The sequence below is a fragment of the Crocodylus siamensis genome, chromosome 5 (genome assembly GCF_052110815.1).
Source record: "Crocodylus siamensis isolate JL-2025a chromosome 5, ASM5211081v1, whole genome shotgun sequence".
Taxonomy (NCBI): Eukaryota; Metazoa; Chordata; order Crocodylia; family Crocodylidae; genus Crocodylus; species Crocodylus siamensis.
Window position 1 is genome coordinate 198032812 of NC_143399.1, and position 21839 is coordinate 198054650.

Consider the following 21839-nt stretch of genomic DNA (forward strand, 5'->3'; position numbering starts at 1 on the left):
AATATGCAGGAAAGATGGGATCGGGGGGAGAAGTAGCAGCCCTTCCAGGTCAACTTCCTTCCCCCAAAGTTAAAAGTAGATAGCACTTGGCCTAGCCAGACAGCTCAGATAGGAAGCAAGTTCTGACTTTTTATAAAACTTTGCTGTGGCCGCCTGTAAAGAGACCTGTAAAAGGGTGGTTCAAAAGATGACTGCATCCAATCTTATCCCAGGGCCAACTTCCAGGTTTCCACTGCCTGTTAAATTCCTCCCTCTGGCACAAGGACCAGGGGCTCATGAGCTGCAAAGTGTCCTTTTCTTAAATGTTTATCGAATGTCTATTTTTAAGTGATGGCAGGATATAGCAGGGGCTATTATACATTTACACCTCCCCTCTAAAGCTGCTTTTGCTGCAAAGGTTAAAGCATATTTAATAAAAGTTGCTAAATAAGTAGGGTAAAGTGAGGCAAGGCCACTTTTTCCTACTTAGAAACAAATTATGCCACAGACAGAATAAATACAAATGCCATTTTTTCCCCTGCACTGGAAACACTACAGCCCAGTAAACAGATGCCGCAGAGAATACTGGCCAAAATAGCTCAGGAACTTGAGATGCCTTTGGGTTTTAGGGCTCTCCAATTAAGTAATTACAAGATACAGTAAGGCTAGAACAATCTTTTTTTTTTTTGACTAGACAAAGGCATTATTCACCTAAAACTTTTGCATTCACTTTTTAGACTTTCTGCACTGAAGAGGAGCATGGAAATAACCCACTGATTGAGTTGGAAACTTCTGTAAGAATTGTGGAAGGACTCCTACGTAGTAGGGATAAATTGAGATGTGCCTTAAATAGGGTAGGTATGAATTACAGAAGCCAAGACCTTCAGTTTATTCAAAATCAAGAACTGGAAGGCATTTCTTCTCATTAACTAACTAACTAATAGTGGCTCTGATTTGGGAGGTGAAGAGAGAAGGTCATTTTAAGGCAACTTTCAACACCAAATAAATTTAGCAATACCCCAGCAGTACCTGAAGCCACCACTAATTTTACACAAAATTGTGCGCTCTACCTACAGAGCCACCAACTGCCAGCAGACAGCCAGGGCTGTACGTACATAGCAGCTTTGAAAGTTGCCCTCATTACTATTTCCCCCCACAACTCCCAACTATAAAGGAAACTAAACTAAATTTATTTGCTTTTAAAATTTCCGTGCAATGGCACTAGCAAAGACCACGCATGCGCCCAAGATGAACACAACTTTCATACTGCTGCAAGCACAGCTCTCAGAACAAAATGGGTAATAAATGTCCGAAACAAAGAACAAGATACATAAGTGAGGCATCCGAGGGGCCCCTCTACACATGCAGGTAAAGGTGTAATGGAATCTAATGCATGAGCCACACGATCGCACCTCCCGTCTTGCCGCACATGGATTGCGCCTTAGACGCAATCTAATGTATGATTAAATTGTATGCACTGGCCCCTTATTGCCACCGCAGGGGAAGACCGATCCCAGGCTCACCTGCATCTCTCTACACCGCACAGCAGGCACCCTCTGCACTCCCACTGCACTGTGCCTGTATCCCACGCTGCCCCACATGGGGCCACAGTGCAAGGCAAGTGACTCCCTGCATTACCCTTTTCCGCATCTCATGGCAGGTCCACGCAGCCCACCTCACCATGGGCTCCCTGAGCTCCTTGGGCCATGCTGCTCCTCTCCTGCAATGGTAGGGAACAGTGCCTAGACACCCACAGGCTAACCTCTCTGGGGCTGCCAGTTGAACAGCCCTGATTTAAAGTAAATGCCTAGAGGAGATAGCACAAGATGCAGCCACCAGGTCAGACCACTCATTTACCATCAATATGACCCAACTCCTGCACAAAGCAATCAGATACACCTTCAAGATGCAGGAGTGGTCCAGGGCTTTCAGGCTGCTGATCAGCACTTGCTGGTCAGCAAGTGAATTATTCCACTGAACATTTTGTTGCTTAGGAATGTTCTTCCCACTCCCAATGCCTATGGCTTAAAGTAAATATCCTGATCATTTTGGTTGTGAAGTTTGCAGATAAACTGACCTCAGCTCCCTATACAGCGCTAACCAAAAAGGATCTCTCCACCCCCCATTCTTGCTGCAAAACTATTCAGCCTTAGGAGGGGATGGACTTAACTTGGGCTCCTTTCTGTGAATGTAAAGGCCCTTGAAAAATTCCTGATCAATCCCCAGTGCTCTCCATGGTCCACTTGTCCACAGAGCCATCCCCCCACACATCATCCAGCAGTATACTTCAACACAGACCTAGAGCAACTGGTACTACAATTTCCAAACTCTCATGTCTCTCTCTCGAATGACTGTAGACGTGCCAGTTGTAGCAGCTTTTCATACAGGACCACTTGCCCACCAGAATCTGGAGTTTGAAGGACACCGGCTCATTTTATGTAGTTACAGAATGGGTAGCTTGCAATCACGAGTGGCTTGGCCTACATTCAAACTGGCGATTAGAAATGAAAGGCTCCATATCCCATTACCCATCCCTTTAGCTGTCCAATTCCCAGTGGCTTGCTCTTTTTTCCCCCAAAATACTCCTCACGACAAATTTGTAGCATGGGGGGGGGGGGGGAGCACCATTACAATGCAGTTACTAAAACAAAAGAATTACAGTACTTGACAGTCTCCATAGCAATCGTAAGCACACTGGAATCCAGTCTTATTGCAACATCTGTCCAAAAAACTACATGCACTAGTTTGCTACATGGAAACTGAGCCTGAATCTTAAAGAACAGCTGTATTCTATCCAAAAACTTCCAGGTCCATCATCATGTTAATCCATAAGCCCTTCACCAAGAAAGTTTATTGTCAACAATTAAAATATTTGCCCTGTTTATTGGGCAGCTGCAGTCCACTGAAGGCGGCAACGTTATCTAGCCACCACTCTCAAATGGGGCCAGTTCAGCAGTGATTTATTTCCATTACTGTAATATGGAGGAGGTTGTTGAAAGGCGTTTTAAATCCAGTGTCTCTTCAAAGCTCTCCAGAGCATGTATACTTTTCACAACCTCCACCCCAAATTCTCCCATCCAGCCAGAAAGGAAGTTTTTTGGATTTTCTAGGATAGAAATAATTGCTCTGTTTGACAGCACAAGCAGCTCAAGGAGAAAAAGGTATTGCCTCCACTGCCCACAGGTAGCCAACAAGAGACTCCCTAAATATACCACTACCTGGCTCCAGTGCAAGGCTGATATTATTAAAGAATTTTGCATATTAAGAAAACATGATTTGATCAGAAAATGCTTCCCTCTGATTTGGGAATTCCAGCGAGCTTTTTCTACATGTGATACGTATGAGCATTTAGCAATTTATCATTTACTTTGGAGAAACTGAAATATTCAGTTATGCAGCAGCTAACCATGAACAGAAAATAGACTCAGAGATAAAAAACAGGGAGGGGGAAGAGGAGAGGGAGAGACCTAGTAGCAGTTTAAAAGCATGATTCATTTGTGGGACTGCCATGAAAAACACCACCTGACAAAGCTTTACACTTCACTTCGACGAAGTCACTGTAAGTTCAGTCGCATCAAAAACTATTGGGTTACTTTTGCTTTAGTTACACGTTGCACAGAGTAATTCATCAGCCTCCTGGACACCTAATAATCCCTGATCAACTATACAAAGGAATCAGAGTCCAAAGCCGGAGAGCTGAAAAGTATTTTACATGTTATTCAGCTGCAGTCACTTGTAAGAGCATTATCTGGGAGCAGCCTCATTCAGAGTCATAAAATGGGCTGATCTTGCTGCTTTGACTTCAGGGGGAAGTTTTGTGGGGTGTCATCCTGCAGGACTCCCCACAAAGACTTCAGGATTTGGCCTCCAATCCTTAGCACAAGGGCTGGTTCCAAGGACTTCCCAGCTCCCACTCTGCACCCTGGTCAGATTGCTTGGGTTACTCGTGGCCATGGGGATCTCCGAGCTAGGAAGGACGGGGTGCAGAGCCAAGTGGAAATAGCACTGGTAGGACAGCCAGCCAGGAGACATGGCCAACTACAGATGGATGGGTTATGTGCAAGGCGCAGAGGTACTGAGGGTGGGGCCTCCAAGCACGAGTCTGATCAAATCAAGAGGCAACTGGAGAGTCTGCATCTAAAACGTGGTTTATTAAAATCTAGCTGTGGCACTGCCAGACATGCACAGTAACAGCAGAGCCAGGAGAGGTAGGCACAGCCTTTGGCACTAACATGACTAAGCCCCTCACTGGGTTTAATGTACTTATCCTCATGGCATCCCAGAAAGGCAGGAAATGCCATTTCCCACATTAAAAAAAAAAAAGAGCAGGACTAAAGCACAGAGCCACAAAAGGTCCTCCATGGTCACTGGTGGATTTTGGTCATTTAAGCTGGGTCTCCAAAGCCACAGGTTAGCACCCTACCCACTAAGGACACAGTTGCTGGAGGAAAATACCTTGGATAAATATCAAACTTTTTCCAATAGAGAAGCCTGGGCATACCTTGGGCCAATAAGAAACAGAATATAAAACGCATGGAAACAGCACTGAAACCATCACTGCATTTTTGGCTGTCCCCCACCCCAAAAAGCGCTGTCCAAGGAGCCTCCCCGAACAAAGCAGACATGCTCTATAACATGAAGCAAGGGGCCAGCACCTCAGCTGGATGCAACGCCAACTCCCTGACCAGTGTCTGCAGGGCAAAAAGAGTCAGCAGCAGGATTTCACTATGCAGGGTTTCCAGGTGGTACCTTGCTTCCCCCACTCGGGCAGCAAGGTACATTATTCGGTGTGGCATCAAACAAGAACAGCCAGAGGTGCTGCCACTGGACGTAAGCCCGTGTCCTTACTGCAGACCTACAGCAGGGCCTTCTTACTTCTCAGGTCCCAAGTCCCCATAAAAAAAAAATCAATCCGAGTTTAAGAGCCCTCCAGGCTCTACCAAAAGCCTAATGTGCAACTCAGACATGCAAAATGCATTTATTCTACCCACACTACATTTCTAAATTGTACCTGGACAGTTTTCTTTCAAGGTGCGAGGTACGAGTATTGCTCTTTGGTTCTGGTGCTGATTTGACCAAAAGAGTAGTTTGCAGAGATAGTTTGGTGGGGTGGAATAAGTTACCATTTTGTACTTCTTTGATACAAGCGATATTTCTGATAAACTCTTTGCCACCAGCTGACATAAAAAGAAAGGACAATATCATGCCACAAAAGCAGTAACACCATGACCCTATGCACTTTCCAACATAGATGGCTTGCTAAAGTTGGAGCATCGCTGCTGCTGCTAACTTCATATACTATTTTCAGTGCGCATTGAAGATAACAGTTTCATTGCCTTCAAATGCAAGTTACACTTGCTTAATGCTCTCCTGGTTCCGTTTCTAAAGAAAATGGAAGCCTAAACCAAGAGAGGGTAAGATGTTTGCTGACCCAACTATGACCCAGGAGCAGCCCTGAAGCCCAGACAGAGCTGCACTGGACCATCATAAAAAAAAAAGGGAGTGTAGAGGCCACAAGGAGCTTTCCTGTAATCCTTTCTTTACAGAAAGAGAGAAAGTTACCTTGTACTTCTTTAATCATTTCTATGCATACTACAAAATAAGATTGAAATGCATCAAAGTTGCAACTATTTTTTTTACTTGGAGGTAGGGCAGACAATGGTGCTTGTAAACACTGCTCAACGTCTATATTAAGTTCCTATTTTCCACTGCTAACATTTTAACCATTTTGGTGGAAGCCTGCCATGGCAGGGTTTCTGTCTCAAGCTGAATGTTTTTCCCCTACCAAAAAAAAAAAAAAATATTTTTGCCAAAACAGCTCATTCTTGGAAACAGCTAAGACTAGGAGGATTTACGTTTCACTGCAGTGAAACGAAATTTCTGGCTTTGAAAAGCTGAGGTGTCCAAAGGCATACAGGAGAGAGACAGAGAGAGAGAAAAAAAGTCAGCCCAAATTTGACCACATTCAGCCTTACAAAAAATTAAAAATCCCTCATTATTTCCACATGCTCAGTAGACAGCCTGCTAGACTTTAACAGCTAAAATCTCTGAAGATATTATCTGCACTGGTCTTGTATGATGATACCTATGTACAAAGGGAGGTAATTCAGATTCTACAACCAACCTTAATGCATTTCTTAACTTGAGTATTCAATGTTTCCAACTTAAGAGGTTTCCGTGCTCAAATGTTCCACACCATTCCTCCTTGTCCCTCAAACTAGACTATGGAAATGCTATTTCAACAATACCCTTTTGCCTTGGCACGCTGGATTTTTTCCATCTCCCTACTTTCTGCCAAGCCCTTTATACGTTTTTACAACCAGTTAAGTTGCACGTCAAACACCCTTGCCACGTAACTCCAGATGTGGGCACTTTCACAGTAGTAGAAACGACTTGTGCAAACAGAAAGGAAAAAGGTACCTATGGATTTGTCCGTTCTTATGCAGGTATTCCAGCCCCTCCAGCACTTCCCTAAGGATCGTAGCGATACAGGGTTCATCCAGGACTCCATTCTTGTGCTCTCCTTTTGCCACAATGTGCTTTATAATATCCAAGACAGACCCTAGAAAGAAGACAAAAAGTTGACTGAGTTCTTTAGCTTAAACACTAGAAGGGATTATTCTACACAATTAAGCACTAATATATGGTCCTCTTGTACAGAAATCAAAAGCAGCTTGGGGTGAGGGGATCAGCATGAGTTTCCAAACCCACAGACAATAAAAATCTTTACCTCTCCACTCTGAAGGGGAAGCACTGGAATTACCCAAAACTTTTCAGCAAAACTTGAAAGACCTCATTTTTACCTGACTGAGGTCATGGGGAGTGTCCTACAGATCCTCAACCACTAACTTGGCTTAGAAAACCCAATCCAAGGCAGATACATGGACAGGAATAGTCTGCTGTTGGTTTGTATGAATACTAAAAAACACCGGTGTTAAGAAGGCAGATGTCTCAGCATGGAATTCATTTAAGAGAAAGGGAAGAAGAGGAAATGGAAATGCAGATGCTGACAACTTGATAGAACCTCATTTTATTTTTCAGTTGCTAAAGGCATGGTAGATAGGAACATTAAATGTTATAATAGTTAACAACCAACATTCCTTTATAAGAGGGAGAAAGGGAAGGGATAAAAACAAAAAGGGAGTTAACTTTTCAGTAATAAATTACTTCCTTGCTATTTACAAAATTGGAATGGAGCTCAAATTCTTCTCCAGATGTGTCCAGCGCAGGCCTGCTCCCAACAGGGGTGCAAATTACATCATCTTGGATGATGGACCATGCTCTGGAGATCAAGTCTGTTCTCCAGATTGTGCCCAGGAACAAATGTGGACTTGGTGAAGAGATACAGACAGCATCATGCAACATCCTGAACAGCTGACAGGCTTCTGCAAACAGTCTCTATATCTGCAACTAGGGACTAGGAGGAAGAACACTCAGAGACCCTGAATGTTAACCACTGGCTGCAGCAAACATGACCTGCAAGCCTATTCTCTTGGACTAGGTTGCGTTTAGCTAGTAATATGGAAAGCCGATTGCTTCCAACACTGGCTTTGTATTCTTTAACCCTGCAATACAATGCAACTGTTGGGTCTTTTAGTGATAGAAGTGAAAGAAATCAAATGTCAGCAATGATTAGAAAGTTTTAGAAAGAAACAGAAAACCAGGCATAATTGCAAAGCATGTCAAATTCTGGTCCTAAGCCACTTTGTTCATGAGTAGTAAGCTTAGAGACAAAAAATCTTTAAATACCAAATCAGCTCGTTTTGAACAGTCAAGACTTCATTTGGCCTAACACATGATTACAATCACAAAAAAAATGAACATGTTCTGACTTGTTAAAGACCAGTAAAAAGTCCTGAACTTGTTTAGGGTTTAAAACAGGCAGTCTTAAATAAAGCCTCAGGCTTAGCTGCATGAACTCTGATTGGTAATGGAGTTTCAAGCATGTGCCTGTTAATACCTGCAAGAAATGGAAAACAAAAGAATACCTTGGTTTTTGTTTGTCCCCCCCGCCACATCCACCTGCCCCCAAAATGTCCATCTATTGTTGTTAGCACCCAGGGTCACTTAATGGTAACAAAAGTTAATTTATTTTTCATTATGTCTTGTTCTTTCTAAGCGTAAATGACAATGCAGATTTGTTTCCCTCTCAGGTTCTTATCCATTAACAAGTATGGTGCAATATTTTGGTAACGCCACTAGGGAATTTCATGCTCGTTTGCATGAAATTAAAGTTTCACTGAAAGCACTTATGTGGATCCATGGTTTACGGTAAGGTGGTTTCTATCACTTAGCAGTGGAAAGCATACAAGATGCAGGTACCAGGAAAAAAGCGAGCATAATGGATGCCTGAAACAAGGGTTGAACTGGGGCATTCATATTTCCCCTAAACACTTTTCTTCCCAGTCCTCTTAACTCTGGTGCCCAAAATTTTTAGGATAGTCTACCTCTTTTGTACACCTCTATACAGCTGGGCATCTCCTCCACCCTTTCCTCCTACCCAGAGAGGTTGGAGCTGGGCCACATTTACTTCATCCCACTGGGGCAGGATCATGGCCCCCCTCCCGCCAGGGCCAGGTTGGAGCCAAGCCCAGCCCCCTACTCCGTCGTGGCTGGATCAGGGCTGGGCTGCCCCATTTCCCCTCTGTGCAGCTAGATGGGTCCAGATCCAGCCAGTGGACCCAATCTGGTGCCCTGCTGAGCCTACCCTGGGCACCAGATTGGGTCCACTGGGTTGATCTGGTCCATGAAGGGAACAAGCCCTGCCCATCCAGTTCGTTGAACAAAAAAAGGCTGAGCACCACTGCACTAGACAAGAAATGCTCAGCCAGCATGCCTTGGGGTCGTTTCAAGGGTGTCACAAGGTGCCACACAATATTTAGCACTGTTAGGTGTGCAACCATGCACACACACGATAAACCCACAGATTTCAGTAAGAATCCACAGTGTTAAAACATTCTGACCTGATATTGCAAAGGCAGCAGGGGCTAACAGGGCTTAGCCCCCACCCCCGCCGCAAACTAATTTCATGGCAGGCAACAGCAGCAGCAGCACCACGGCACTGCCGTCCCACGGCACCCACCGCCACTCCACAAGTAGCCAAGCTAGTGCCACACACACGCTCAGCTCCACTACTCCAGTGCCACCGACGCACCCTGTCCCCGCAACGCCGCACCCAGTGCCCCCACCGCACATTCCTTCAGCCCCCCAAATAATATTTTCTCCCAGCACCTATGCTCAGAGCCTGCAACTTGCTCCATTTTTTTTGTTATACTACAAAAAATGAGGAACAAACTAAGCCACAGCATTTTCTGAGGGGTGCTCTGAGTCACTTTAGGGGTGCCTTAGGCCTAAGGATGAGAGCCAGTGCACAGGACAGAAAACAGACAACTTTTGGAAGCGTTCATCTGGAAGGAAGTACCCTATGTGTTCACATACAGGACAAGCCCCATTTTAGGGAACAGCAAGTCGCTAATGGTGGCCACAGTCACCAATTACATCTCCCTCCTCAAATGGTTCTGCGGACAGGGGTGGAAAAGCTAAACTGAAAAAAAACAATAAAATACAGCAGAATCCATATACCCTGCAGGGTTAGGTCCTTTGCAACCCAAAAAAGATGTGGGTTAGCAAAGTAGCTGGGCATCTATGCAGCTGCAGCCAACAGCTGCAGAGGATCCTCAACAAGCTCCAGCTGAGCACACAAGTAGTCCCCTTTGAAAGGGAAGATGCAGCAAACAGCTGAGTGCTTCATTCTTAACTCAGCAATTTGTTGCAGATTAAAGATCTGGTTTCCACTGTACCATGTCCTCTGCATGTTAGCTCCATCCTCATGCCACTCTGTCCAAAGACTTTCCAAGAGGGCTTCCCAGCTCTGCAAAAGGAAAGCATGGGAGAGGCCAGAACACAGAGTTAAAATAAATAAATAAATAAATAAATAAATAAATAAATAAAAGTGCATTTTTGACCATCAAGAAAGTTGAGGTAAGTACAAATGCAGAATAAACTGAAGTTTTCCGTGCAGCCAACACAGACTCCGTGTGCACTGGGTACTAGGCCTGCACGAATAGGGAAGTAATCCATTCAGATCACTGTCCTGAATTGGATTTGTCCAAATCAGCTACAGAAGATTCACCATCGATTCGGAGATTTGGTGGTTTGGATCGGCCAGGGAGAGGCAGGCACAGCCGAGCGGCTGCAGGTTCCCCCGTGGCTCCTCTGGCTGTGCCTGCTTCTTCCCGGGAAGGGATGGGGGGCCATGGCTGCCCTGCCCAACCCCAGCACTATATGGGTTTGTTTGGTTGGGGTTTTTTTTTTGTTTTTTTTAACTCACCTGCTGCAGAAGCAGATACTGGGGCCTCTGGACACTCCTGGCAGAGCCCCTCCGCACAGCACCGGGCAGTGGGGGGCACCAGGGATCGTCCCCAGCACCCGCACATCAGCTGCCCCATGGCAGAAGTGCAGCGTTGCTTGGCAGGGTGCTGCATGCTACCTGGGAGCTGGGGTGGCTGGGGCCGAGCGCTGCTAGGGTCTGGCTGACTGCTGGAGCCACCCCAGCTCCGAGACAGCGTGTGGTGCCCTGCCAAGGCGTGCTGCACCCATGCAATGCAACAGCTGCCATGCGGGTGCTAGGCAGGGGAACACCCACTGCCTTGCGGGGCTCTGCCATAAGCCCTCAGAGGCCCCAATCACCGCTGCCAGAGCCAGTGAGTATGGGGCTTTTAAAAAACAAAGTGCCAGGAGGTTGGGCCAGGCAAGGCATGGGGCCAGGCAGGGCAGCCATGGGGGCTTCTCCCACAGCTGTGCCTGCCTCTGCCCCAGCGGGTGGAGCTGCAGGGGTTATGCCCTGTTGCCAATTGCCCAGCCAGCACGGGGTGGGGGGGGTGCGATGCAGGCGCGGTTCACTACAGGCAGCAGCAGGACATAGCCCCCGCTCCCAGTGCTGCTGCACCTACATCAATGCTGGGAGCAGGGGCTCTGTCCTGCCACCGCTTGCCAGCTGGCACAGGATGTGGGAGTGGCAGCGCTGGGAGCAGGGACTCTGCCCTGCCACTGCTTGCCAGCTGGCACAAGGGGCACAGTATGCAGGCATGGCAGCGCTGGGAGCAGGGGCTATGCCCTGTTGCCTTTTGCCCCCTTCTGCCTGGAGCAAGCCGTGCCTGCATCCTGCCCCTAACTCAGGCAACCAGCAGCAGGGCAGAGCCCCCACACCCAGCACTGCCGCACCCCCCGCCTGCCGCCCTGAGTAACATGCCTCCCGCCCCAGCTGGGCAACTTGTACCAGCTCCAATCCCTCTCTCCCCCATGTCCCTTCCCTCCCCCAACCCCAACAGGTTTACCAGCTGGAGGCAGCTGTGAGCTGCCCGTTTAGTCTACGGCCGAATCTCTGAATCAGCCGAATCAATTTGGATGCTTTGAATATATTCAGTGTTTTTACTTGGTCTCCCAATTCGATTCAGAGATTTGGTCCCCAGATCGGGCCGAATTTCCTCTGAATCGAATCAGCTACCAAAGCTTTGCACAACCCTATTGGGTACCAATGCAGCCTCCTGTTTCATGTGCACTAGTATATATTTTTGGACACTACTCTCAGATTACCCATTTAGAGCAAATATGCTCAACCCCCAGCCCACAGACTAAAAACAGGGTTATGGAGCCATGGCATCTGGCCCATGTGGCCCCCCACAGGTCAGGAAATTTGATGGTGGGGGAACGGTGGCAATCAACACACTGCCATTGCTCCCCTACTGCCAAATTTCCAAGCTCTGTGCAGCCAGATTGGGCCCTCATTGCAGGCTGCTGCTAGACCCACGGGCTGGATCCAGCCCTCAAAGCAACCCAGCTTTGGCGTTCTGGCCCACTGGGCAGAAAGGTTGAGCATCACTGGTTCAGAGCAATGCAGGATCTTGCAAGAGATCTAAACAAAGAACACACAAAGGTTAAAGACAGGGAAACACCTCTCCCTGAATGCTGAAGACAGCTGACAGTAGATAAGCAACTAAAAACCCACCTTCTTACTGAGCAAAGTGAGTCATCCCCATCTAATCTGCTGACAGAAACATGTTTTTACTACTGTCACCACAGCAGAGCAAAAATCATATTTATTCTACTTCGTGCATCAGCAAAATTGCTACTTATGCTCCAACTCTGCACTCTGGATTGCAACTACATGAGACAACACTGTGGGGTACGGAGAATGAAATGGAGCTGCATCCCCACAGGCGGTTCCACTTGAAGTGGGAAATCTTTCTTCTGACGTGGTGGTTAAGCGAGTTTGAGATGAATGCTATTCTGTTTGGGGTAGCTCAGGAACACCAAACCCAGCATCTGTGCAGAGAATTGGGCTAGGCAACCACTGGGGCTCATTCCAACCCCATGAGCTGGACTATAGCAACTAAGAAATAAAAAAGGATTCCAGAACAGAGGGAAATCTAAAAGTTTTGAAACTAACGGTCAAAGGGATTTCATTAGTTGGGCAAATGTTTCCCATTAGAGGTTAGATCATATTTTGGCACTAACCTGGTAAGTTCAGAGCAAAGCCATTCCTGAGCAACCAGAGCCAAGTATGATGCTCTTTCTTGGCCAAGGTCTTCACTGACAAATGCTGAGCGTTGTACGTTACAAAGCATTTTTGCCCTTACCCCAAAGAGCTTCCCCTATGGAGCATTCTCCTGTTAAGTGGACTCCATCTGTTTTTACCCATCCGAAATAATTGAACGCACCCAATTTATTTGATCCAAATTAGCCTTTTGTGGGATGCAGAATCTGCTCTATAGATTGGGTGCACTGATTTTTTTTAATAAAACATAGTCTGACAGTTTCTTTGCATGCCAGTGCATCCCTGTACCAAAGGACTCTCAGTCTAGAGGTGCAAGTGAGGATAGTGAAGCACATTGAGTCTTATCTGGTCATAGTTAGAGAGGGCGCCACTGTTAGGCTTTAGGCATCTGAGTTTTGTTCTGCCGGTTAATAACCAGCAGACAAAGCTATAACACGATCCAATGGCTAGAAGTTACAACTAGACAAATTCAGACTAACACAAGGGACAAGTGTTCAAGAATAAAGGGAAATTAAGAACTAGAACAACTTACTCAGGATTATGGAAGACTTTCCATCACTGGCAAACCTCCTTTTAAACTAAGGATGGATGTTTTCTAAGACACACACTCTAGTTCGACCAAAACACAATTTAGGGAAGACTGTGGGCTATACTATCCATAAGGTGGAATTTGATAATCTCACCATGTTTTTTCTGGCCTTAAAACCTATGACCAATTTATAATTAAAGCTGATGGTTCATAGCACTGGTTTGTTTTAGAAGGTCTTTGGAAGAAAGGAACAAGATGGCTAAATGTCAAATGAAAGGTTCTTCCATGTGCTCAAAGTAGCATGAAAGGCTCTACAACAGACTTGTCCAACATGTGGCCCACGGGCCACAAATGCGGCCCGCTAAGCCATTTTATCTGGCCCAAGGTCCCTCGCTCGAGACAGGCAAGGAGTCCTGCCGCCTGCTCCACGCTCCACGGTGGTGGCGGTGCAGCAGTGAGACGAGGCGGGCAGGCCCAGCCCCAGCTGGCAGCGAGGGGAGGGGGGCTGCTTACCTCCGCGGGGCCAGGCTCATCGTATGAGCTGGGTCCTGCTGCCACTGCCCCGAGGGTGAGCTGGGGATAGTGCCTGCAATTTCTCCTCTGGCACCGCCCCTTGCCCTGCCACACGGCCGGGGGAGCCACAGCATGGCCTGCACCCTGCCTGCACGCGGGGCGGACGGAGGCACCAGGTAAGCTCCCACGCAGAGCTGAGGGCACCTCAGGGCCGGGCCAGGGCTGCGGGGCATGCGGTTGCCGGAGCTGGGCTGTGCGGGAGGCAGAAGAAGGACAGCTCAGAGGCGATCTATGTCCAGCCGCCTCCTGTAGGCTGCATTGTCTGAGGATGGGGGTCTGCATCTAGTTGCTGGCAGGGAGGATGTGCGCCTGTGAGCACCCGTGCTCCTGTCCCGACACAAGCCCATGCCTGTGTCCTGCACTGCTGCAGCAGCCCCGCACAGGAAGCCAAGCAGTGTCTGCCTCCTCACCCGCCCGCTGCCCTGCCCTGCCCCACAGCAAAGCGGCGCCTGCTCCCCCAGCCAGTCTCCCCCCTGGGCACTGCAGCTCTCCGGGCCCAGCCGCCCGTGCAAGAGGCCCCAAGGGGGCCGCTTCTTATGTGCTGCTAGGGACGGGAGGAGCCCAGCCGGGTCTGCACAGGCCAGCGGAAGCCACGGCGGGGCCGTGTGCTGCTTGGGACAGGACGAGTCAGTCCCGGGCGGCACACTGCTCTGCCACCGCTTCTGCTGGCCGGTGCAGACCTTGCCAGGCTCGTCCCGTCCCCAGCAGCACACGAGAAGCTGGCTTCAGCTGCATGCTGCTTTTCCTGGCCTGTGCCAACGTGGTTCTGCCCAGGCAGTCCTGCAGCACCATGTCAACCCAGGCATGGCACCGGCAGGCCCCAGGTCAACTCCGGCCTGGCCCCGCAGCTTCTCCAGCACCAGGTAAACCCCACTGTAGCCAAGCAGCTCCTGCAGTACCATGTCAACCCAGGCACGCATGCCATGTCAACCAGCACCATGTCAATCCCTGCAACTTCACTGGTGTCAAAGGTCACATGACATCACTTCCTGATGTGATACCACTTCCTGTGAGGTCTTTGAATATGGTGCGCCGGCCCACTGGGCAATAAAAAATTCGTGATCTGGCCCCACATTCAAAAAGGCTAGACACCCCTGCTCTACAAAATCAGAGGGGAAAGAGCCTGGCTAGCAATACAGTCTAAACTTTGAATTCAAGTAACAGTCTTGCACCATAAAGATAAGTAAAGAAGGTTGGATGGAGAGCCCTGGAGGGATACAAGTTAAAGACTCCAGCAATGCAAGGCAAAAAGGAGACAACGTGCTGTTCAAAAGAATTTTATGCAAAACTTATTATGAACAAGCCTGCAGTTACAAAGGAGTGTTTAAAGTGTATTAAATGCAAACAAAGCAGGATGAAGTTGCATGCAAGATACCATGCACTGTAACTTAAAAAAACAAAACAAAAACAAAAACAAAAACCCTGCTCAGCATTTTTTGTTTTTCCTCTCGATTTCGAGGTCCTTGCTATCATCAAGGCCAATTGCAGTCCATCAGTAATTATATTAGATCTATTTAGCAAAGTACAATCCCATAGTGGAAATTGTGCTATAATAGAAAGTTAAGTGGTTTTCTGATCAAACTTGCATACTCTGTAATCAGCTTTGAAAGCTGCTAATGCAATAGTTTGCAATACTCCCAAATGATAGCAGGAGTCTCTAAGGGAACCTTTGTAGGATACAGATTTTCCCTCTGCAGATAGTTCCCCACTCCTAACCACTATAAGCCAAATGCAGCACAAGCAAAGCAAATGAGTTTTAGGGGCCACACACCTCAAGTCAGTCCTACAACCAGCTAGCTGGCTTGACCTCTCTCCAGCTGCATGACCAAAAGGAAAGAGTATTAATTTCCCTCCTTACTGTGCTGTAAGAGGGAAGAGAAGGAAGCACATGGCTTCATTTCTCCCTGTAATGAGTTTGTGGTATAAAGGGAAAACTCCAGGAGCTGGAGTTCTTCAAAACACGTTGTCCGCAGGCCCATTCTCACTTGTGGGTGCATCTCATGCCCAAGAATGAAGACTTCTCTGCCCCAGCAGTGCCACAGAGTACCCTAACCTCGTCTCTCCTTGCAGCCCCACAGCAAGGGGATAACGGTCTCCTTGGTCTCCTCTCAGCTGCGGAGCACTATGCTAAGTTGACTCCAAGGAGCAAGGGGAGAATGGGACTCAAATTAGCATATGGAAAGAACCAGAGTCACTGGCAAGCAACTCTGTTTTCCGATTTTCATGATTACCCTTATATACATCCACACTGGTGGGTGACTTCAAAACAGTGCCCAGTAGATCTGTGTGAAGTGGCTAGGACTTGCTTTGGATTCAGCTGATTTGGGGGGGACAATGATTCTATTCGGTGATTCGAATCACTGTCCCAAATGAATTCGGCCGCCGCCAAATTGGGTGAATCTCTGAATCAAACAGGCCCCAAACTCCGTCCACTCTCCCAGCCCCATCAATGGCTGCCCTGCCCGGCACCAGCGTCCTGGCTCTTTTTTTTTTTTCCCCCAAAAGAGCCCCACATGCACCAGCTGCTGCCAGGAGGGCAATCACCACTGCCCCACGCTGCATGGGGGACTCCGTCACAAGCCCCCAGAAGCCCCCATGCCCACTACTGCAACTGGTGAGTGCGGGGCTTTTTAAAAAAGAACCAGGAGCTAGGGCTGGGCAGCACAGCCATGGGGGGCGGGGGTCAGGGGATGGGCCTGGCAGGGGTCCCTCCATAGTTTCTCCCCCCTGCCCCCACCTTACTGGCACGGACCTTTTTATTGGTGTCCCGACTGAATTGGGATTCGGAGATTTGGCCACCAAATCTGGCCAAATCTCCAAATCAAATCACTACCCAAAGCTTCACACAGCCCTAGTGCCCATATGCCTGGAGAGAGGTCCAAGTCCCTTGGGGAAAACAGCAATTGGAGGACTGCTCTGCTAATGGCAGCATCTTCCCTAGAGCCTTCTGCAACAACAAAACGCATTGCAAAAGAGTGGATGGAGCCTCAGGGCTTTGCCCTAGAGATGTCACTTGGGAACATTACAAAGGGATGCTGTGGAAGTAGCCAGGGTTCTGGTGGAACAGGCCCTTATCCCCCCCGAGAGGTCTCAAAGCACAGTTTTACACAGCCTGAGACGTGACTATACAACCCTTCTACCAATAACACTATGCTTTTGGAGCCCTCTGTCATCAATACAAAAAATGATAGAGTGAGCAGCATGGTCCTACACTAAGAATCAATTCCATATGGACTTAAAAGCATACCAAAATTTGTGCATGTGATGTATGGGGCTTTAGAAAATACACCAATAAGTCCATGTGTTGCCCCCAGTGAAAGTTAGAGACAAGCCTAAGCAGGAACTTTGGGTAAGTATTTAAAAGCACAGTTGGCAGGATCCTGGAAAGGGGAACACCAACCTTCTTGCTCTAGCTGAAAGAACCATCCAGTGTTCACACTGTAAGATGGAGGAAGCAGTGATCTAGGAGGATTTTCCCCCTAGAAACCCAGGGTTTATAGGTTTGGAACCAATAGCGGCATCCTGGGATCTCCAATGAGGAAGAATAAGGCAGCTTAGTGCCAAAGCTACTCCTGGCCACATAAGCTCCTACTCCCCTACAGACAAGCCATTAAGGTAGATATGAAATGCACAGAATCACAGATGGGAGAACCAGAACTGAGCTTCCTTCTGGAGCAAGTAAGGCATTTCCCTGTTGGGCTGGTTTGAAAATAGGCCTATGGGAGTATGAGATGCACCCACACACGAGAACATGTAATGCAGACAACCACTGGAGAACCTACAATTTAGCCTGCCCTACCTGCATAACACTGCAAAGTTGTCTCTCATTCCAGAATCTCCCCATAGGTATTTACACCTCACCCAAAGTAGCATCTGCACAGCTGAACGTGCAAGCTTGAGGAAAGAGCCTTCCATGACTTACATCTACGCCAATGATTTCTAACCAGGATGCCGCAGCACCCTAGGCTGCCTTGAGAGCCTTTCAAGAGTGCTGTGGAGTGACACAGCGTTAGCACCATTCAGTGTGCAAACACAATTCACACAATAAACCTAGGGACTTCAAACAGAAATCCATAGCATTAAAAACACTCTAACCGGCTGTAGTTTTTCCGAGTTCTCTGCAACAGAAGAACTGCTCTATTTTGTTGTAGTCCAAAAAAGTGAACATGAAGACTGGCATTTTGAGGGGTGCCTGAAGTCCAAAAAGGTTGAGAACCACTGATCTAGGCAGATTGAGTCAAGTAGCTTTTATACATAACCTTTGCTAGGACTGTAGTCTACAGTGAACATCTCTTCAAAGAAGGAGGAACCAATATCTAAATATAGGACATGCACATGTGATAGCCCTGCCGCTGTGACACATCAATACGAATTCAAATCAACAGCAGTCAGCATTGTAAAACATGCATTTTCATGAGCTAAAGGAGCAACTCTAATAGTTGCTCAGGGCTCCTACTCTCCTGCAGATAGCACTGTTGAGGTGGGCATGAGACGTAATCACAGGATACAGGTTTCTTTGGTTCCACCTTCTTCGAAGAAACACTCATTGTAGACTACAGTGCTAGTGAAGGTTATGAATAAAAACGCATTTGACTCAGTCTGCCTCAACCTTTTTTGACTCGAGATACCATTCCCTCAATAAACTTGATGTGGCCCTCAGAAAATGCCAGCTCTTAGGGATCACTTGTTCAGGGTTTTTTTTGTGTGCGTGTGTGTGTTTTTTTTGTTGTTGTTGGCTTGGTTGCTTTTTTTTTTTGTCTTGTTTTTTGTTTTTTTACTGCCAGAAAATAAATAGAGCAATTCTTCTATTAATGGGGTGGGGGGTGGAATTCACCTTGTATTCGAATAAACGAGTTTCGGCAGTCAAGCAATAGGTGAGTTAGGAGCTGCCTTTGAGGGATTTTGAGAGGTGAGAGATGCCTTGAGTCCAAAACGGCCGAGAGCTACTGCCCTAGACACATTACTAAAGTACCAGAAAGAGGGTCCTACCCCACAGCAAGCACTCCAATTACGAGACTTTAGCATGCTTCAACCGTGCCACATATTTGGGCTGTGGATCAAACCTGAGCACGTACCAAACTATTAAATCCACAAGAGTTTGTCATCATGCAATGAGCCTGTGCTGCTGTATCTTTCCTGCCACAGGTCTACCAGGATTGCCCCCAAGGAGAAAGGATGGATGTGTGATCAGGAGTGGTATCTTCTACTAGCATAGCTATATGCTCTGCTGAAAAACACCCTCCTGTTCATTCAGCTGCATCTACACCAGGGGTTTTGCCAATATAGTTGTCAGTTAAGGCAAGGGACACTTTCACACAGCTATATGATATAGTTGCCAGCAAAAGATTACAACAGTCCTGCTCTTAGCTAGTTTAAGAAAAGGCCAAATTTTAAGAGATGTTGGGTTCCTACAGCTCATATCAACACCACCAGCAACCTTTCAAAACAAATCAGGCAACTAATTTAACTGTCTTAAGGCACCAAAGTTGAAGAGATCAGGCAAATTCTTTAAGTAAAAATGGGCCCCTGGCATATATGCACACATCAATGTTTCTCCACATTGCACTGCCTCTTACTGCTTCAAAGAGGTGGAGGTTTCATTGCTTTCCATAGATGTAGAGACAACGCAAGGCAACGAGTCACTAGTGGATTCGCTCTTTCCACTTTGCTCCTTCCAAATGGGAGTATGTAGTTGTTAAAGCTGCAGATTTAGAGGATGCACACTGTGCCACCTATCTAAAAGCTGGAGACAGAGCACCAGACCCCAAGAGGTATAAAAGCAATCTTTACCTGTATCACACGTTCTATAGTATGGGTGGCAAATCCATGGCTTGTGGCCTGCTAGCACCTTTCAGGCAATTTAAATGCAGTTCCTGAAACTGGGGTGCTCTGTACAGACTACTGACTCTAGGACACATACATCTCAAAAAGCTGCAGGTCCCGAGGCTCTAGGCCATGTCAAGATTTTGGTCTAAGCCTAGACAGATTAAGTCTAGCCATCTCTTGTTATGGAGAGTTTTGTAACACGTAGATCTACTGCAGGCAAGCACATTCAACTAAAAGCAACCACAAGGGTCAAACTTCCTGCTCAAAGAGACATATATGCCTTGTATTCAGATCTCCCCTGCATGCAGCATGTTACACAGGAAATTTGCATGCGATGTTTCTCCTTTGAGAGAGAGGGAGAGAGAAGAACCAAGTGACAGTAAATTGGTCACATGGTTTAATGCAGAAGTGGCCAGCTTGTCGTACATGTCCCAAGTGGCATGGGCAGCCTCTATACGTGGCACACAACAGGCCAAGGAAGGCACAGGCTGCACAGCAGCAGGTTGGGCAGGAAGCAGAAAGCAGAGCAGCAGATCAGGCAGGGGAAAGGGATCAGAGTGGCACTCAAGGAAAGCTAATTTGTGATGTGCCTGCCTAAAAAGTTGGCCACCCCTAGTTTAACACATTAAGGGCATGCGCCCAAAAATAATGGGCACTGTGCAGGAACCTGAAGAGACTGAAGAGGATAGGTAAAGAGAAATACAAAAAGCTAGAGCATGGTGCTCGCAGCAGCCAACTCAGTTACACACTTCACACCGCACCCTACGCTACTGAACAGGAATGTCCAAGAGCATTACACATGCCCGGGACATTAGACTCAAGAGAAAGACTCCCTCCGAATTACCTCAAATTAACATTAAAAAAAATCCTCCCCAAGTCACCACATTAGCATGGACAGCCTGCAGTAATAAATCGACTGCTGTCAGTCAGGCAGAGGTTTGGCACAAGTGAGCCAGGCAAGCTGCTGTTATATTATGTGGACAGCGCTCTGATTTTTGCAGGACCAGAAAGGCCTGAATAAAAGCTATTCTATGTGTTGGCTTAGGATCTTCAGAGTCTGCTGCAACAGAGTATTTTGCTGCATCAGGCCCTCACAGTTTCCAACTTGGAGGATCCTTAAATGTTCACATCTCAAAAACAAAGAATAGAGTTTCACAACCACCTCCAAGACATACATCCCTGTTCCGTTAGCCTCTGACCAGATAAGAAGCCTCCACATTTCTCCGATTTATAATATCCAAAGCCCTAATCCAGCAGGATAGGGAATAAATAGAGACACCGAGCAAGCTTCCAGATAAGGAATGCATTATACACGGCATGGGGTGGGGGAAAAATAACAAACCACACACTCACACTCACTCCTGAATAAATGCTGTGCTTCATGAGTTTGAAATGCATTCCCAATATAAGTTAAGCCACATCAGAGCCAGAACAGTCATAGCAGAATTCATGTTGGATGCTTCCTTCTCTTGTCCCTTCCCCCCTGGGATATGCAACATCTGTGGAAAGGTGTAAAACAAAGCAAAATTAAGGCTAGCAGAAGGGGGATGTGGTACAGTGGAGAAGGTTACAGATAGTGGAGTATATAGCATCAGGGTTTTCAGATAAATCCTACTTTGACTTCTAACTTCCTTTTCCCCCAAATGGCTACACTAAGTGAACTGGTTAATCCATTGATCTCAACCTTTTACATTTACCTTTTTTTAAATGTAGTTACCAACATACAAACACGCCTCACTCGTACAGCCACAGAGATCTTATCAGACACCTCATCCCATCCTTATGGGAAACTCCACCTTATTACAGAGCAATTGCTATAAGGCATCTGTAGGCCCACAGCTATTATTGTTTAACAGATCTTTACCTTGGAGACTGACTAACCTTGTGCTCTCTTGGATCCTATTTCTGATAACAGAAGAATTCAAAAAGTTAAACAAGAAGCTTTGCCCAAGCTGTGACCTTAATTCGCTGCTTGGCATTAGGGAAGCCTTAGGAGTGATTAGATCAGCGACTAACAAGGAAAGAGAACAAGATCCCTCCCCTTGTTGGAGACTTAAAAAAGGCACCTACACATGAGTGCGGAGGCACGGAAAGTTTGAACGAGCTTTAGTTCAAGCGCCCGCACCGCCATTTGCAAAGTGCAGAGACACGATGCACAAGATGCAGCAGTGCTTCAGAGCGGCTCTTGGCGCCAATCTAATTAAAGTGCCACCCCCAGAGCATGTGTAACAGCACCCAAGGATTCTTTCTACCCCTTCCATTTTGCTCCCCTTTCCTAAACTACTAGCCAAGAACTTCGGAGGATAATTAAGGAAAAGGACGAGGCAAGAAGTTGATTAGGTAGGAACTTCTGGAAAAAAGAAAATCGCATATGAA

At 47.0% G+C, this 21839-nt stretch overlaps 1 protein-coding gene across 1 annotated transcript in view; it reads right to left on the bottom strand.

Annotated features, from left to right (window-relative positions):
• Positions 1-21839, bottom strand: part of OXSR1 (oxidative stress responsive kinase 1) — a 127220-nt gene that overhangs the window by 63675 nt on the left and 41706 nt on the right. Inside the window, exon 4 of the mRNA XM_090047785.1 lies at positions 6400-6541. Within this exon, the coding sequence (XP_089903911.1) occupies positions 6400-6541 (142 nt within the window). The remainder of the gene's footprint in view (positions 1-6399; positions 6542-21839) is intronic.